The 18825-nt window shown below is 34.1% G+C and overlaps 1 protein-coding gene, 1 non-coding gene and 1 pseudogene across 5 annotated transcripts; 1 reads left to right on the forward strand and 2 right to left on the reverse strand.

The window, feature by feature from the left end:
* Positions 1-2164: 2164 nt before the first annotated feature.
* TRNAM-CAU (transfer RNA methionine (anticodon CAU)) lies at positions 2165-2236 on the reverse strand. Its single transcript has one exon. It is a non-coding gene; the product is annotated as a tRNA-Met (tRNA).
* Positions 2237-9136: 6900 nt separating this feature from the next.
* LOC129298627 (BTB/POZ domain-containing protein NPY5-like) lies at positions 9137-13690 on the forward strand. Of its 4 annotated transcripts, none has more exons than XM_054937054.1 (5): positions 9137-9261; positions 9928-10522; positions 11110-11176; positions 11488-12672; positions 12901-13690. In XM_054937054.1, exons 2-5 carry the CDS (start codon positions 10461-10463, stop codon positions 13447-13449), a joined length of 1863 nt encoding a protein of 620 aa, XP_054793029.1. In that variant the 5' UTR covers positions 9137-9261; positions 9928-10460; the 3' UTR covers positions 13450-13690. The 4 variants fall into 4 exon arrangements, with proteins under 4 accessions (XP_054793029.1, XP_054793028.1, XP_054793026.1 ...); XM_054937053.1 differs by lacking the exon at positions 9137-9261 and adding an exon at positions 9380-9845; XM_054937051.1 differs by lacking the exon at positions 9137-9261 and adding an exon at positions 9380-9840.
* Positions 13691-18183: 4493 nt separating this feature from the next.
* Positions 18184-18821, reverse strand: LOC129298624 (probable N-acetyltransferase HLS1-like; annotated as a pseudogene).
* Between the last annotated feature and the right edge of the window lie 4 nt (positions 18822-18825).

An 18825-nucleotide genomic window follows, 5' to 3' on the forward strand; every position in this document is an offset into this window, starting at 1 on the left:
GTAATAGAATCAATTTTGCAGATGGATGGAGATAGAAATGATGTTGCAGAAGTAGATAATGTTGTGCCAGTGAAAAGCCAAGAGTTTGGAGACTTTTGGGATGAGCAACTTGATTCAGTGAGCTCTACCTGTTCACAGAGTATGAAACTGATGATGATGATGATTGCTCAAACCAAGAGCTCGATGATGACAACTATAAGGATCCTGCAGGTTTAGCGAAGGATATGAAAGAGGCACGGAAAAGTGAAGAACAAGATGACTCTGCTGCTGATGTAATTCTCCTTAACAACGAATATGAAAATGAAGATGAACAAGACGAGGATGTTGTCAGAAGTCTCAGATTGCCAGACAATTATTCCTGCACGCTCAGGCTGAGTATCTGGCTTGCTTCTTTAAGTTTGAGATATTCATGCTACTACCTCCGTTACTTACATTTAGTAACACAGGTGTCCCCCATTACATTACTTATATGGAGCATTAATCAGGAATTGTTTGATCCTTATATAAAATTGAATAATGTTAACAAAAGTCAAATAAGAAATAATTTTTAAATAAAAAGAAAATAGCATACCTCTCTAAGAGGATTGCTTCTAATTATCCTTTTTTTTTTTTCATAAGCAAAGAGGGCCAAAATTCCAGCAGAATTATACTAAAATTTCATGCAGGACAATGACACCCTTTTTATCCCTATACAAAGAATCAACTAAACTAACAGGAGAAAAAATAAATTCTTTTAAATTAAAATCTGTAAAAGACTAACATTAACTAACCGATCAACACAAGTATTTTCTTTTCTGTAAGTATGCTGTATTTGTACCTGCCGCTTTGTACAAATTAGATCTTTAATTATCTTCATCATATTATTTTTAACTAAGCCATCAACCATAATCTCTTTGAGCATATTAAAAATAAAATTGTCTTTAATATGAAAATACTTGTAAATAATAAGAAAATGAATGTTTTGTATGATAAAATAGAATTTGTCTCCAAAAATTATATTATATGAGTTCATAAAAAAGAAACATGCCGTTTGCATTGAGTTAATTAATATTTTTCTTTATTTGCCCCCCGCAACTAAGGAAAAGGAACCAAGTAACAATCTTAAAGATTCTATCATAACATGAAATCATGGATGTTACATCCCACAAAATGACTCAATTATTATTTATTAGTTGCCAGGTCACTGTACATATTGTCCAATTTTGGGTTGATGTGTATATTTAATATTTCTATACAATTGTGCATTTCATCTTGCCTATGAAATATGTATTGCACCTAATATCTAAAGGTCTCGTTTGTATCATCTAATTAAAGAAACATACATAAAATTTTCATATAAAGTACTTATTCTGTCATCATTATTATTAATCAATTACTTCATTAATGGTGATTATTCAAAATTCTATTTACAAATTTTTTTCAATCATAAGTTTATTTTAAATTATGGTTATAATCTTTGCAACTTTACAGGAAGAAGTGTTATCTGCTTGAGTTCTACGTTAAAAACAACTTTCAAATTCCCAAGTAAATAAGCCTCTTTCTAAATATTTAGGGACTCAAACACTCAAGATACATGAAATAAATAGACACTGTAAACTTTAGATTTTCTGTCATTCTGTGTTTATTTATCAATCTAAGAAGATAATCTGAATTTAAATGAAATAAATATTTTAAATTTTCCTCGACAAATAATCTTTTAGTTGAACAATATAGGTGAGTAAAGTATCATTTTATTTTCAGCCAACCTCAAATATTAGTAGTTCAGAGGGGGGGAAGGAACGCAATGCACAATAAATAACAAATAAAAGATCATTTGAACATTAATTTATATTCATTTAAATTTTTATGTCCAAATATATTAATTTAAAATGAAAATCCACTTTGTTTTGAAACTAAAATAGTAAAATGCCTATTTTTTAATTTTCCTTTTCCTTTTGTTTTGTTTTTTTAAAAGCCCTCGCTTATATTCAGAATGAGGAGCCCGAATACCCAATGAGTGTTGCGAAAAAACAGAAACGAAGTAACCCAATGCGAATTGGGAGTGACGTCTCGGCCCAACACCGTTTGAAAAGGGATAAGGATCGTGAGATGTGTCAAAACGAGTACCGTTGGATGGGGGCAATATCGGACGGTGAGAAAAATTAAAATATCGGAAGCCACTCTGTATCAGAGCCAGGTTTCGATCCTGGGACCTGTGGGTTATGGGCCCACCACGCTTCCGCTGCGCCACTCTGATCTGATGAAACTGAAGTGAAATAAAAATATATAAATCGAGATGCGGTACTTCCTTTCGCTAATGTGTCGTTCAACGTTTTTCCCGATTCAGAATAACTAATTGATGATGGGAAAACGAGATTGTGCAGCAGAAAGATAAGAAATATGGCGTCTCTTGAGGTGGGAAGGACAATGGTGTTGCAGACCCGGCGAAAAAAGCTTGGAAAAGTAATAAATAAACAGGACTGGAATGTGCTCAGAAAATACCAAAGTCATTCATATATTGTGTGTACATATAATCAAAAATCAAAATCAAATGTTTCATGCTTAACTTCACTCCATAACTTACTTCTCTTCTCTTTCTCAATATTCTCTCTCTGTTTTTCCCCCCTTTTTGTACGTCCCCGTCCCACCTTTCTGGTTTCCCCCTCACTGTTCACCTTCATGTTTTGTCCACCTAATCATTCTGCTTTTTTCCTGTTAATTGTTAATGTGGGGCTTTCTTTTTCATTTTGGGTGTTGGGAGGAAAATCTGATAAATTTGATATCACAATGAAGTATAGCTACGCTGGGTCAGGACGTACGAATTCTTTAATTAGTACTTTTGCTTGCTCTTATTTTACACCAGGGCATGTAATATTCTATGAAAATTCTTGTGTCACAGACCTGAATTGGAATCCTATTAAAGTCTGAAGCCATTCCAACTTTCTGTAAATTAAAATAGGGGGGATAATTTTTTTCACCTTTTTAACAGGATCTCTTTTAAATTAAATGAATTCATATGTCAATGTCTTATATAAATATCAGATCATTAAAATACACATACGTAGATACTTGATTTTGGAAGTCATTATTTTGAACTTTAACCTCAGATCTTGTCATTTGATAATTTTGCAAATATTTACATATTATATGGGCGGATATCGAATAATGTGTTGTAGTGTGACACAAATCAAGGTTATATATATTGCCCTAATACATACCATCTCTCCAACTTGTAACTACAAAGATCTAGTTTATCTCACCCCATCCTTAATTCTTGATTTTTTCCTCGTCAACATCCTTTATTCTTGTTAAATGCATGAATCAAACTAACCTAGGGAAAAGATGCATCAAGCTAAGTTGATGACCAGTTACATTTATACGAATCTTTTCAAGATGAGTTCCATTGTAATCAGCACTAGTCTATCTCTTTACATTTGCACACGACTTGATGAAAGCACCTCCATACTGTGAAACATGGTGATATAGGCTTAGTGTTTTCCCAAGAAGAAAATGGAACAATGACGTGATGGGGCTTTGAGGAAGAAGATGAAGTTGAATGCCTTCTTTCTTTACGAAGAAAAGCCTAATTCTGGGGCACGTTGAGTCGCATTGGATTTAGACTGAACGGTGAAGGTAGTGATAGTGATGAAGTGCATCCAAGCTAAGCTCTGTACATGAAAGCTATTGTTCAGTTTGCTTTGTCACCATCATATCAGCTGACTGTTAGGGATATATTCCCTAATTAACCTTTCACTGACAAGTCTCAATGTCTCATATACACTAATGTGGTTATGTTCTTTTTCTTGGTCAAAACCAAATCATTCAACAAACTCACCTCTCGCTTTCTACTTCAAATAATTCAATGTTTCGTACCATTTAATTACATCCCAACAAAATGGTGGGATCTAAATGCAAATATCCTATGTACATATATATATATGCATATATATATATATACATACATACATATATATGTGCCTGATATCGACGAACTACGTTTCAATATTCAGGTAGGCTTATTTCCTGTCTTTTTATACATTTTCTTTCCTCCACATGCTGGTCCTAGATTCTCTCATTTTCTTTTCACTTCTTTAAAGAAAAAAATTTCAACTAAGGAACATTTATATGTGTGTGTTTGTGTGAGATATAATGTGTGTGTGTGTGTGTGTGTGTCTTCAAATTAGGCGTAATACAAATTTGAAATTCCATTACAATATGTTAGGCATTCCTTTAAATAATAAAATCCTAAAAAATACATCAAAATATCCATCTTCCATTATGTTGCAATATAATGAGTAACATAAGAAAATTAACAAGTGATTTATACATAAATGTTTCATTTACTTATAAATTAATGCTTCTTTTATTTAAATACATATTACTTTTTTTAGATTTATATAAATATATTTTAATTAATTAATTATATTACTATAATTATAACTAGGTTAATTCTAGTTCAACAATAATTGGATTAGCGACTCTTAAATCATTATCTTAACAAGTTCATTGACTAATCCTATTTTTACTTTCTTGTATATTACATGAAATTCTTTTATACATGTGTAAAAAAACTTTAACATCTAAATATATAAGTTTGATCAGTAACTATTTTTTTAATTGTTGATAGATTAATGCATTTTGTGCATGTGCCATAATCTTAGTTAGGTGCATTATTGGTTTTTCCTTTTCGCCAACAAATTAGCAGTGTGAGAACGAGAAGACGCAAATAGGTATCCATTCATTGAGTAGCTTTTCATTTGTCGTCCTTTTCGGGTGAAGAGAAGACTGACGAGACATTGAAAAAACAAAAACCTCTAACTTTAATTATAATTCTCTATAAGTATCATCATGTTAAAGGATGCGTTTACAATACACACACACATAAAATGTTATAGAACCTTTCCAACAACCCTAATGGTACAAAGATACACTTGTGGAAGATTGTGGGCTCTATCTTAGCTATGTTTAAATTGTTCTAGCTTGCCCTTAATGTTAAAGAAAAGGATATACAAAGGCTTATATATTAATTTATTTTATTTTATTATTTTTTTGTTTCTGCTATATTTTTTTATCAAGATGTTGTTGCTATATTTAATTTATATTCATGTATTGTCACAGTTAATTTTAATTTTTGTGAGACATGTAAATTGCAGCTAGTTACAAGATTTTTGAAAGAGCAAGACTCATGATTTGGTGCAAAGATGAGTTCCCGAAGCAAATGACCAGACATGGTTACATGAACACATAAATCCATGGCCATGCATGTTCCTCCCATTATATATTATATACCTTCACCATTGTCTTTGTTTTTACCTTTTTTTTTTCTTTTAAGATTTCGCAATCCTTTCCTTGTCATAACAAATATTCTGCTTTTTTGTTTCTTCGGTGAAAAAAGTAATCGATGTGTCGCTGTTCAATGGCTTTGTTAAAAAATTCAAAAAGTAAGTACGAAGGATAAGTACAAAATTCTCTCTTTTCGGCAACCCAAAAAAAAAAAAAAAGTGCGAAGGTTGAATATGTAGCATAAATTTCTTTTAGTGATAGGGAAGGGAGAGTTTATTGAAGAGATAAAAGAAGTAACATGTAAGTGAGTAACAACTGTAACACATATTTGTGAGAAAATTAATCATTTCCTTCTTATAATTTTATATTGATTGCAGTCTAATTTCCAAACTTTGTCTCAGCATAATAGTCCCTGTAATACATTCTCTTTAATTTTAATTATTTAAAAGGTTAGTCCTTATATTATAGAAAATAAATTTGGTAAGGATTAAAATTATTTCTCAAAACTTAATTAGTGACTAATTTTTTAAATAGCTAAAACCATGGGACTACATTGCATTGATTTAAAGTTCTTCTGAGATTGAATTTTAATCGAGACAAATTATAAAATTAAATTACATTAAGTTAAAGTTTAGATATACTAAATTATAAGGCCGTGTCAAGAGATTTTAGGGCTTAAGGCAAAATAAGTAATTAAAAAGATCTAACGTATAATTTATCGATTCTTATATTATTTTTTTAGTTTTTTGAGCTATAAAATTAAATAATAAAGTTTTATAATTAAGTAATTCTAATAGTTCACTCTTATAGCCAAATTCATGCTTTCTATTTAACATTTTTTATCCATAGAAATAATAAAAAAATAAACATTAGGTGTTTTGTATTTAGCAAAATAAAGATTAGATTAAAAAGGAACAAAAACACCCGACGGCTAGTCTTATTATGATAAGATGTAATCTATAGAGAAATAAATGGCGATTATACACCATAAACAGATAATTACATTATATGTAAGAAAAAAATAATTAAAAAAACCTGTCTTTGGGAAAAAAAAAAACTTTTCTTTTTGGTTCTGCTGCTTTTTTGGCGATTGTATGATCATAATTCATAAATAATCAATTACAGAAAATTAACAGACTGAAAGTTGAGACTTTAAAGTTTAAAGCCAGAAATTTAAGAAATATCTTAAGATGTAAATGGAGGAAATTGGTCAAAATTCCAAACATAAATTACCAGCAATGCAAGTGATGAAGTCATCCAATTGCCCCGTCTTTCAACTTGTCGTCCTGCTTTAGGGTGCACAATTTTTGAATTTATGCTCATTGTGTCTGCATTATATTCCCTTCTAGAAGATTATGACATTTTTCACTTTTTTATTATTAATTCCTCTATCAAATACTACACATATACATTGTAAGTTACTGTCTAAACTTAAGTCAAGTATTTTTGTCACATCGATGTGAAAATACTCTTTGACTTTTATTTTTAACACATAAGTGATATATTTTTAAATACTGTTTACGGAAATTAGATATATTTTTACAAAAATTATGTATAAAAATTATAATCAGACAAGAGAATTTATAAAGATTAAATATAGCTCGGACAATTAAAAAATCTTATTTATCATACTATTAATGCCTGAACAATTAAAACTCCGAGAATCCGATTCAACTCGTTAAGAAATTTAAAAATGACACAATTTATAGGTAAAGATCAAGGTGATTTATGAATTAGTATAAAATTTCAGTAATAGAACACTAAATAATGGTAAATAAAATGCACTTTGTAAAAATTAGATTTGAATTCAATGATTGGCACATATTCACCCACTTGATTAGTGTATGTCTCCCATGACACAATGATAACTATTAATTTAATTGAACGAATGTAAGGGATTTTGTAAGAATATCAAATATCACCTTCAAAATCATATCAAATCAAATCATAAATCAGATCAATAGTTGTTTTGAATTGTAGAGGGGACAGTCATGAGAAATGTTCTCATCACAAGGATTGCACTTAATTACTTTAAGGAAATATATTTTGATAATTTTTAAGTATTGATAAAATTTAATGATTATAATTGAAATACTTATTGAAGGATTAGATTTGAATCATTTGTCGGATTTAAATCCATAAAAATCTTGCATTTCAATATGATAACTAATTATATCTATGCACAACTTCATATCTTCCATTTGAATATGCATAGTACCTAACTGCATTTAAATAATAGTGTATGGATGAATATTGATAATGAATCCCTCAAACTTTTGATTAATATAAAATCTTTCAATGTATATATAAATATATTTTTTTCGTTAAAAAATATAAGACATTTTTGGAGGAGTTGGATATTAAAAAATATAAAATATTTTTAGTCTTTTAAGGTGTAATCATTATCTTTTTTCAAAAGTGCATCTATTGATTATGACCTTATATTCATTGTAGGGTGTTTAATAAGAATAAATATAAAAATATATGGTTGGTTGAAAAGTAGGTAACTACTTTATTGAACGATGATATTTGATTAAAAATACCTTATATTTTTAAATAAAGAAAGTACCAATCTATTCCGTTTTTATACTTGTGTATTAATTATAAACCACCATTCGTGTCAGGCGAGCATCACGTAGAGAGTTAAATGAATATTTATGGGATTCTGATTTTCTGGGAAAAAGATTCTTTAGCAAAGAAAATAACAAACAAATTGAAGCATATTATATATATATTATGGTGGTGACACATGCATGTGGATAGAGAATATATCATGAAACAAAACGAAGGTGTGCCATATTTAATTGAGTATTGATGATTTTTGCAAGAAGCAGATTGGAGCATTGCATATTGAATTTAGGGACTAAGGCTAGGATAAGAAATAACTCTTAGCTACATATTTGTTTATTACGTATTTTACCTACCTCTCACTGGCATATGCGCAGCATGTAAATTAATTAATCAACATCAATATATAATTTATAAAAAGTTAACTAGTTACAAGTAATTAACAATACGGCTCACTTAAGGTTTTTATATGAATGAAGTTTCGTTTTCATTTTCAATGCTAAATTTTAGAACAAACTCAGTTTATATATCATATCTTATTGTTTATTAAAGTAAGGGAAAATGACTATTTGGCTACTAAACTATGAGACCAGATAGCATCCGAACCCTTAAGAATCTTTTTTGTCATCTTATCCTATAAAATTATTTATCTTTGGGATAAGATTTTTGGGATTTTGGAAGGGTTCAAACCATGTGTTGAAAAGGAAAACGTTTATAGTGACTCTGTAGAAGCCATTCAATGAACACCATCAGACTTATCCTCTCATTAGTATTATCAGCATGACTAAAAGTCTATTTATCCGCGATTGGCGGATTCATTGACTAGGTTTTTAGAGACGTGAGTTAATATATCGATTGCTTTGGTCATCAAGTGACTTGTACATTTCAATATTAAGATTTTCAATGTTCCTGTCTCCAGGCTTAAAAACATTCTACGATCGGATTTTTTGTGATTAGTTTGTAACTACTGGGTCTTAATTCTTAGCCGTGGCTGGTCTATTCAAAATAAAAAACAAAAAATGGTATTTTTCTTTCACTCACACTTCCGTAGACCGAAGCGAAGGCGATTGTTTGTCAGATGAATGTGCATTGCATGCATTGTGTATGGGAAGAGAGTCAGGCAGGCTCCGCGGGGCCCACTCGTTGTTATAGTACTCATAGATTGAAGTGCATGTGATTATGTAAAAGATTTGCATTTCATATTTATGATTTATGATTCCTTTTCAATGCGTCTTGATTGGGCTGCTTTGCCTTTACTTTTCTTGGTCGTACCGACCTGCAGACCAAAGAATGCCAAATAGCCAGCAAGAGCCACAATTCACGTTACTTTCTGTAAGGAAAAATAAACTCTTGATATGTGAACACAGCTAAAAGTGTTTAACAACTTGTGAATGCTTTTGTTGTGTAGCTTATATCAAGAAACCCAACCCAGTAAGTATAGCGAGTCTGATTATTTCTGGGGGCAAATTCTGATGTTGATTGGCTTTTTCTTTTTAAGCCTCTTATTATCTCTTTTATACGCTTGGCCAGTGTTTGTGATACGTGGGGATCTTTATGCCTGTGTGTTGGTGTATGTATAATATTGACACAGTCACATGTACAGTAAGAGCTTTCAGCTTTGTGTTTTTGTCGCGACCAATCTTGTTTGGTTCTTTCTACTTTGGCAATTCCAGACATGCTTTCAGATTTCATATCTCTTTAGCCTCAGTCCTGTCCCCTTATCTTCTTGTATCTCTCTGTTTGTCCTCCGATCTACTTTGGTTTCTCAAATATTCCCACACCGAATATTCTCCCTCTCTGCTTTTGCTAGCCATGCTTCGTTCCTCACTTCCCATCTCCTCATTCTGCTTCACCATTTCATTGCCAACCATGGAATTCCTCTGCTCGCTGTTTCTCCGAATCTAATTAATTAGCTTGGCATGCAACTTTCCGAGTCTGACAAACTGTTATTTCCCACATGTTCTTCAAGAGAAGTGAACAAGAACCTTATTCCTACAGAAGAGTAATAAAGTTTGGTCGTCCAAGACTCCAACCAAAATTTATGCCCTTTGTCTACTGTTTGCGTGATGTTCTAAAATATGCTGTCTTGTGACGCAGGTGCTTGGGTTCGAAGGAGGAACAGATAGAGCGCTCAAAAGGTGTATAGTAAAAGAATGTTGAGCAGGGAATTTGAGTTCTGAACCAGAAAGACTATTGCTTTGCTTGGGAATATCAACGATGAGAAGAAAGAGAGATAAATAAATAAGTGAGCGGGTCGGTGGTGTCAGTACTCAGTATTGAGCAAGTGGGGGTGTCTCTGGTTTTGAGAAATTTTACATTATGTTCGAGATTGTCTCTGTGACCAATGTCTCCTTTCTTGAACCTCTTCGCCGTGCTCCTTGGGCTGTGTTGCCAATTCAATGAACAATCTCTTCTTTCAGTCTCTTGATCTCTTCTCCTTCTATTGGAGGACTAATTCTCATAATCACAGAGGAAAAACCACTTCTTGCTTCTCTTTCTGGCCTCGTTTTCTGGGAAAAGATTCGGTCATACAAGGAAATATACCATTCTTCTATAACATTCATCTCTCGTCTTCCCTTGAATTTGAGTGAAGGATTAGCATTCAGGAATTGGATCAATAGGGGGGCAGGATGAAGTTCATGAAACTTGGATCTAAGCCTGATTGTTTTCAATCTGATGGCGATAATATCAGGTATCATCATATTATATTTTGAGTTTATTGAGCCCGTGCTTGTTAATTTCCTCCCAAAATGCCCCATTTATCTCTTTGAGCCTTGTTTGTCTGAAAGATGATTTTTAACATGTTCCTCTTCCATAAATATCAATCTTCCATACCGTATTATTGAAAACTTCATGTTTTTTGTCTTGGATAGCCTTTTTTTTTTTTTTAACGCAGATCACCAGGAATATTTTCCAGGCAGCATTGAAATTTTCATCTTTGATGTGTAGTTCTTGTACTATGCTTATTCATACTTTAATGTTAAACGTTGTTCATCATCTATGATAGATCCAAGATCAACGCTGAGTGGCACATTTGGTTTTTTGTCATTTGAACATTCTTTCGGACAATATTCGCTTGGGTAATTCTATCGGCAGTCCTGTTACATGGATGCTGGAAAATCAGAAATTATCATTAACAAGAATTATATGTGTTGTCATTCTGTTCTGTAAATCAGCTCTCTTTTTTCAGCCTTTCCTCTTCAGAGTTTCCTATTTCTTCTACTTCCTGAATTGTTTGCTTTGTTTAAGACTAACATGAGCTAGGGTATATTTTTCCAGATATGTGACTGATTTGGCAACTGACATAGTCATCAGTGTTGGAGACGTGAAATTTTATCTCCATAAGGTAAGAATCTACTGACCACATGATCACTATATGCCCTGCAGTTAATATTTTACCAAATTCGTATGAATAAGGAATTAAGGGTTCCAAAGGAATAAGGTCAAACAATGCAATAAATTTCATATGTTGTGAAAGTAAATGCGTGATACCTTGCTTGGATTTTATATTGACTTGTCAACTACTCTGGTTGTGAGTATCTCAAGCAATTGGTTTGTTAATCAAGGACACTCATTTTCTAGACAGGTTTATTTAATCTGATTCATAATATTCTCTGGGGTGCTGATCTTGAGCTTGTTTCTTATTTATGCCTACAGTTTCCTCTTTTATCCAAGTGTTCCCGATTGCAAAAGTTGGTTACGAACACAAATGAGGACACTAATGGTGAAATTCAGATTCATGACATTCCTGGAGGATCTGCTGCTTTTGAAGCATGTGCCAAGTTCTGTTATGGCATGACAGTCACCCTCAACGCATACAACGTTGTTGCAGCCAGATGTGCAGCAGAGTATCTTGAGATGTATGAAACTTCTGAGAAAGGAAACCTCATCTACAAGATTGAAGTCTTCCTTAACTACAGCATTTTCAAGAGTTGGAAAGACTCAATCATTGTTCTTCAAACTACTCGCTATCTTCTTCCATGGTCTGAAGAACTTAAAATAGTGAGTCATTGCCTCGACTCTATAGCTTCCAAGGCTTCAATGGATACATCCAAGGTGGATTGGCCATATACCTATAACAGGAAAAAGCTTTCCTTTGAAAATGGGAATGATTCTCATTGGGACAGTGTGAGGAAACATCAGACAGTTCCAGTGGACTGGTGGGTGGAAGACCTTTGTGAGCTTCAACTCGATCTTTATAAGCGAGTCATGATAACAATTATAACCCAAGGCAATGTCTCTGGGGCTGTAATTGGAGAAGCTTTAAATGCTTATGCCTCAAGAAGGTTACCAGGTTTTGACAAGGGAGTGATACAAAAAAGTGACAACATGAAATATAGATTACTGTTGGATACTATCATCCGACTACTGCCTGTTGAGATGGACAATGTCTCTTGCAGTTTCTTGCTCAAGTTATTAAAGGCATCAATTGTTTTGGAATATGAAGAGTTGGAGATATCTGAACTGATGAGGAGAATAGGGCAGAATCTTGAGGAGGCTACACTATCTGATCTTTTGATTCCAGCATCAGTTGGTGAGACAGTGATGTTTGATGTTGATACTGTACAAAGGCTAGTTGAAGAGTTTGTGGCATTTGAGCAGAGTTATCAGAAAACCGATTCTCGTATGGGAGGAGATGAATTGCAAGAAATCAGAAGCCCAAGGAAGGTGTCGGATACTTCTAAGCCGAAGGTAGCAAAATTAGTGGATAACTACCTTGCTGAGATTGCGCGTGATCCCAGTTTGCCTCTCTCGAAATTCATCATTATTGCTGAATTGGTATCAAGCTTTCCAAGACCATCTCATGATAGCCTTTACAGAGCCGTTGACATGTATTTAAAGGTGATTTTTTTCCTTACTCCTCTTAACACTTGCACTGTCATGTGGATAAATTTTTCAAGCCAATCATATATGCTGCTATCTTCCTCAGGTTACCTAAAAGCAGTATCATGAGGCCAATACCAGAGAACATAGCTGATCTGTTTGATTCATAGTATTTGCAGCACTGATGTCCATTTCTAGCAAGATAATTGTTCAAGTTTCTCAGCCTGATTGTGTTATGCAATGCAGGAACACCCCAAAATCAACAAGAGTGAGAGGAAAAGAATATGCCGGTTAATGGATTGCAAGAAGTTGTCAGCAGAAGCCTGCATGCATGCTGTGCAGAATGAGAGGCTTCCCTTGAGAGCAGTTGTGCAAGTTCTCTTCTTTGAGCAGCTTAGAGCCACAAAATCATCTGGTGGGACCGCAACATTGGATGCTCCAAAGTGTACTAGGAACTCGCTTCCTGACGGGTCTCATGGCAGCTCAAGATCTACCACAACCAATACAGAAGAAGAATGGGATGCTCTTAAAGGCCAACTTGCTACACTAAAATTATCACATGGCAGTGACAGAAGCAGCAGCAACGATGGTGGTGGAAAAGGAAATGCTGATAAACTAGCAGCTAGTAAGATGAAAGGATTGCTCATGTCAAAGAAGATAATCTCTAAGATTTGGTCAAGCAGGGAAAGAAATGGTGAGATTACTAGCTCTGATACTTCAGAGAGCCCTACTTCTACAGTCATGGAGGAAACAAAATCTACCCCATCTACAAGCGGCAGACAATCAATGTCTTAGAACATGTTTTGCAGCATTAGGACTAGGGAGCTATGAGCTTTGCTGACATCTTCCAAGCTGCTTCTTCCATGAAATTCTGAGCAATATTGGCAACAAGAATATTAAATTATATTCTGGGTGGATTGTTGCTGTATCACTTGCTCAGAGAATAGGCATGGACTCTAAAATTTTGCTGTACTGAAATAGAAGTGTTTCCAGGTGTATGCATCTAAATTCATAAGAATCTTGCAAGCCTCAAAAAGCCACCACGTTTTATATGCCAGAATTTAAATTTTGAATCATCAAATCAGCTAGTAGTACTAGCATGGTAGACTCTTAATAATACAGACATCTGCAGTATATTAAAAGTCCATACAGAAAAATCTCCATAATACAAAGAACTCGGACTCAAATGGGTATATCACATGGATCTTGTTATCAAGAGCATGCATGTTATCTCCTATTTGAGGGCTACCATTCCATTTTAAGATCCAAGTTGGGCTTCATATGTATAAATATATATATTTGCACTGTTCTCTGAGTCCAACTAAAACAAGCCCAGGTTTTAAGGCTGATATAGACTTTGAGCCATATTTTCTTTGAACGTATACGTGGCTGAAGCCAGGCCTCAGCCCACCTGCACATTGTGATTCACATAATTGCTTGAAATAATTCAATTGACCTTGATTTAATTACTTGATTAGGACACCTAAACAAGTTAGTCAATGTAGGGTTATTTCTAATTGCTTTTCATTATATAGTATATGTACTAGAGACAAACATGATTTTTAGATAAAGGCCATTCAAATCTGGTGGACCTTATGAAAGGATAATGTTAATTAGTGATCTTGTCACCTAAACTTCCCGACAACGATGGACACACGTCTAATCCCACTTTATAGATGAAGAAAAGAGAGAGATTTTTCCCCCTCAAAGAGATACGAGAATTGCTTAAAGATAATCTCACTTGTTAATTAACTCCTGATTTGAAAATAAGGTAATCAAATTCCAAGACGGAATATGAAGATGCCATTTGTCATCATTGTCCACATGATCAAACCAGCGAAATAGGCTTTGCTTCGCCAAGTCACATTCATTCAAATTCCACCCCTCATTTGCCCAATATAAGCAATAGATGAGGTTAAGCATATATGGTTATTAATTAAGAAATTGGTTTGTGTTTAAAATAAAATATCTTTACTATTTTGGGCCCAATAAATATAGAGTATAGGATAGCTTGGCAATAAAAGATATAATACTTTCTCCATCTCAAATTATAAGATACTTTTGAAAAAGTTATTTCACCCCAAAATATAGAACAATTGAGTATAGTAAGGTTTCATTAAATGTATTAATTTCAATATTATCCTTTCTCTCTCTATAATTAATTTCTATTACTTCTCTTTTCAATATATTAAATGATAAGTATTTTGAAAAGTTTACATTTTTTTTTAAGATAAGATTGTTAAATATATTTAATGAGGTTTATTGATATGTGAGATTTTATTTAAAAGTATCTTATAATCTGGGACGAAGCATAGGAAAGAAAAAATGGACAGTTGAAGTGGATAATTATGAGAACTATTTTTGCAAGCATCCGTTAAATATTCATGAAAGTTTGTAATATTATTTATATTTAGTAACAAAAGTTTCTCCCATTTTATTACTTATATTAGATAATGGAGTCAGTATTTATTAATCCATGAAATTGAATAATGTTAACAAAAATTAAATACGAAATACTTTTGTAAATAAAAATAAAAAATGAAATAAATATTGTATATCTTTTAAGAAATCATAATTCTTCTCCAAAAATGATAGTGCTAATTGAGTTCATTTAAGTTAATGGCAAAAACTATGGATAATACCAATGTTGATTGGATTTTATGAAATAGATATGATTTCCTTAATAAAAATTCAAATCTTGTGGCTACAAAAAAAAAATGATGGTATAATAGCTATTCTTACTTGTACAGTTAATTAATATTCTCATATCCATCACAAGCCAGATAATAAATGTTCATACAAAAAAATATGAATAACGTTTTAACAAGATTAGGGTAAAATCCCATAATATTTTGGCGGGATTAAGAGTACGTTATCCGCGGATATAGCATAGATTGATCTTATTTATGGTACAGGTGAACAAAGAACATAGATCACTTATAATAAAATAAAGGTAAAATCCCTTAACGATATGAGACATAATTAATTAATTCACGAAAATTAAGAAAATTAGTTAAGTTTGCTGCTGCTATTGTTATTATGTTAAAAACGTAAAACTTTTTCTAAAATATCTTTTTTTTTCAATAAGATCAAATGTGTGAGAGAAAGCACGTGAAAAAAAAAACATGGAAAAATTTATGAGGATCATGTGGAATAAATATTAGAAGGACTCAAGAAAAATTGAGGTTCTATATTTAGGGCTAAATTTTTTTTTTAAAAAAAAAACCCTTCAACTAAATCTTAATTTAAGACGATTTTTTTTTTTTTGTAGCTGTCATAATAGAATAGTTGTTAATTAGTGTAGATTGCGCGGCAATCCCTATCTGGAGCTCCCAATTCGATTAGTATAATCTCCACATTATGAAGCTGGAAAGTGAGGTTTCCACACCTAAGAGATTTGTCAATTACTTAGTAATCACCATATATAGGCTTAGCCGCAGCGTGCTCCAGCCTTGCCTAACACCTACTCTCCTGTAATTGAATAGGGACATCGATCTCTTATAAAAGAGATTGGGGATTTTAATTTGTCCCCGGGAGGACTGGTTCTTTTGGTTAGATTCAAATTTAGTTGATACTTGGTCTTCGATTATTTCCCTTACAACAATAATCGAATCGTATCTTATTATGGTACACAGACAGGCATGCCCAGTCGTGTCATGCCTCTCATATTTCTCCCAACAACTTCTTCAGCTCATTATATCCATCCAATTCACATATCCTCCTCTTTACTGCTATCCCACACCATTAATTTTGCTGCTACAAAAGCAGATTTGGAATCTCATTCCCTCCCCTCCCCCAATTCACCCTACATCATTATTATTCATTAACATTTCCCTTTATTACAATTATATTTTCATCATGTTTTGGAAAAATCACTTTCAATTCCCCCTACAAAGATTTTCTTGAAATCATAAAATTATTCTAAAACCACGTGTCATTTAGTGAAGTTCTCAATTATTGCTGCTTAGCTATTAACTGAACAATTCTACTAATAAATATACATCATTGACAGCTTTAGTAAATCAAGAATTTCTCTGTATGCAAATTCCTTAGGTGGGATCTAAGAGTATTTTCCCGCATACTTTAGTGTTTTCAATGATGGCGCCTGCGAGGCTTGGGGACAATCGGAGTGAAAGCTGGTATAATTAACTTTTGCAGGTAGGTAGCAACCTTGAATTGAACTGAACCTACCACTTGGTAATTCAATCAGTTTTATTATATTAGCACCTAAGAAGAGCTTGGATCTTGCAATGATTTGACTGACCAAGAAAGAACTTACTAATGTTACGTGTGACTTGTGAGAGTAATTATTTGACGGTTGAACTCTTGTAGTAATATATTTAAAACCATATCTCGCGCCAACTTGCTTCGGAAACTAAACCCGATGGAAGGTCCCACCAAGGCTGCCTGGTTTAATTTAGAATACCAACATCAACATTGTAAAATAATATGCATGCGTTAGGCTGTTTCCTACTTTTCTGTACGTCCTTATTCGGAAACGTGCCTTCTCATATTTTAACTACAAAGTCCTTCAGGAGGTCAACGCGAGCCAAGCTATAAACACAGCCTCTCTCTCCATTAATGGCACAGCAATCTCCATCTTGCACAGAGAGCCAATCGCTCCAAAAGAGAAAGTTTGTGAGAGAGAGAGAGAGAGAGAATGTCCCCCAGGAATCTCTGCTCTAGGTTCTCTGAATATAATAGTAAATTAAGGGATGAACATTTGGACTTAATAATGGCCACCATGTCATCTGATTCCCACTGCCTTCAATAAGCAAGATACGAGGAACCCTATCGAACAAAACATAGTAGGATAAGGTCCTAGGTCCCCCACCTGTACCCACACGCATTCACATTATTATCAAACACACAATTATCCACACCCATTCACATTATTAAATATAATTTTTTTTTATCCCGGTATGATTCAAATTAATTCCGCAAAAACAATCTAAAATTATTCAAGAGATTGTCCCTCTTTTAAATAATATTTTTTATAAACAGTTCTAAAAATCAATTTTGGAATGATAATTAAGAGACTCGAATCTCTTCGCTACCATCCGTGTTGCACATTTCAAATACCCATTGGATATTCTGATTCACGCTGGGAACACTCTCACAAGGTCCAAGTCCCATTATACAGATTAGACAATTCCAATGATTAGATTTTGGAATAACGAGGGAAGTCCCAAAAGATGATACAGGCAAATACAGGACACCGGAGGCTAAAGGTTGCGTTTGTTGGCTTCGAGGGGATCCAAAAAGAAAGCCACCTCCATTTACACAAAAGCTAATTTCAAATTACAGAGGCTTGAGGATATTCTTTTTAACTTTACAATGACAAAAATCCACGCCTCCGTCTTCATTCTCTGCTTTTCTTTTCCACCGTCAAACTCAAAGTCGTTCCCCCGAGAAAATCTCGCGGAAAAGCAGGAGACTGAACAGCCAACCTAAGAAGCAAAACGACATGCGCTTTCATTACACTTCGTAGCTCTTGTTTCCCTCGTTTTTTGGATTGGAGAACTAGAATTAGAATTCTCTGGGATCAACAAAAATGGACAATCCAGGATAAGATTTGTCCAGTCGCCGACAGAGCCGTCACTATAGTCTTCCCCGAGCCTCTTGATACACCATAAATCCTCGGCGCATGATAGCATCTTCCAGTGCGGAATCCCTAACTTCAATGGTTCGCAGCACGAAACCTCCGTCCCACCGCTCCACAACCACGCACCCTGTTTCCGCGAGTTGTGCGCGTGCCCGCACAAAGCTTCACCATCTTCGCCGCCCTCAGGTCCTTCCCCTCCTAATCCGTACATTAAGTGAAACCCGAACGGCCTGAAAAAATTCGGAATCGATGGCAGCTGCAGAAACGGCAATGCCCGGTCCACAATCCGCGTCATTTTGGCAAGAGTGCGCTTCACGAGCGACGCGCCCCGGACCTCCAGCGTGAACACTTCCTTACAGTTCCAGACGCTGATAACCGCCCATGATTCGGGTGGGTCCGAGAGGAATAAGTCCGACCCGGGCCAAGTGTCTGGACTAAAAGACCCGCTTGGGACGGCGATGAAGGTGCCGAGGGTGAGTTTGTTGTTGAAGGATGGAGCGAATGTCGCGCGGGAAGAACTCAGTGGTGGCGAGCAGCGACGATAGAGGCGCTCGGCATCGGAGGGG

This window comes from Prosopis cineraria, unplaced genomic scaffold (assembly GCF_029017545.1).
Source record: "Prosopis cineraria cultivar Desert tree isolate PC_DT_omini unplaced genomic scaffold, ASM2901754v1 PC866, whole genome shotgun sequence".
NCBI classification, from domain to species: Eukaryota; Viridiplantae; Streptophyta; class Magnoliopsida; order Fabales; family Fabaceae; genus Prosopis; species Prosopis cineraria.

Excerpts from the sequence above, each read along its gene's own strand:
- LOC129298627 (XM_054937054.1), top strand. The coding sequence starts at position 10,461 with ATGAAGTTCATGAAACTTGGATCTAAGCCTGATTGTTTTCAATCTGAT. Across the intron at positions 10,523-11,109 it reads TCTGATGGCGATAATATCAG|ATATGTGACTGATTTGGCAA; the intron begins GTATCATCATAT and ends ATATTTTTCCAG. Across the intron at positions 11,177-11,487 it reads TGAAATTTTATCTCCATAAG|TTTCCTCTTTTATCCAAGTG; the intron begins GTAAGAATCTAC and ends TTATGCCTACAG.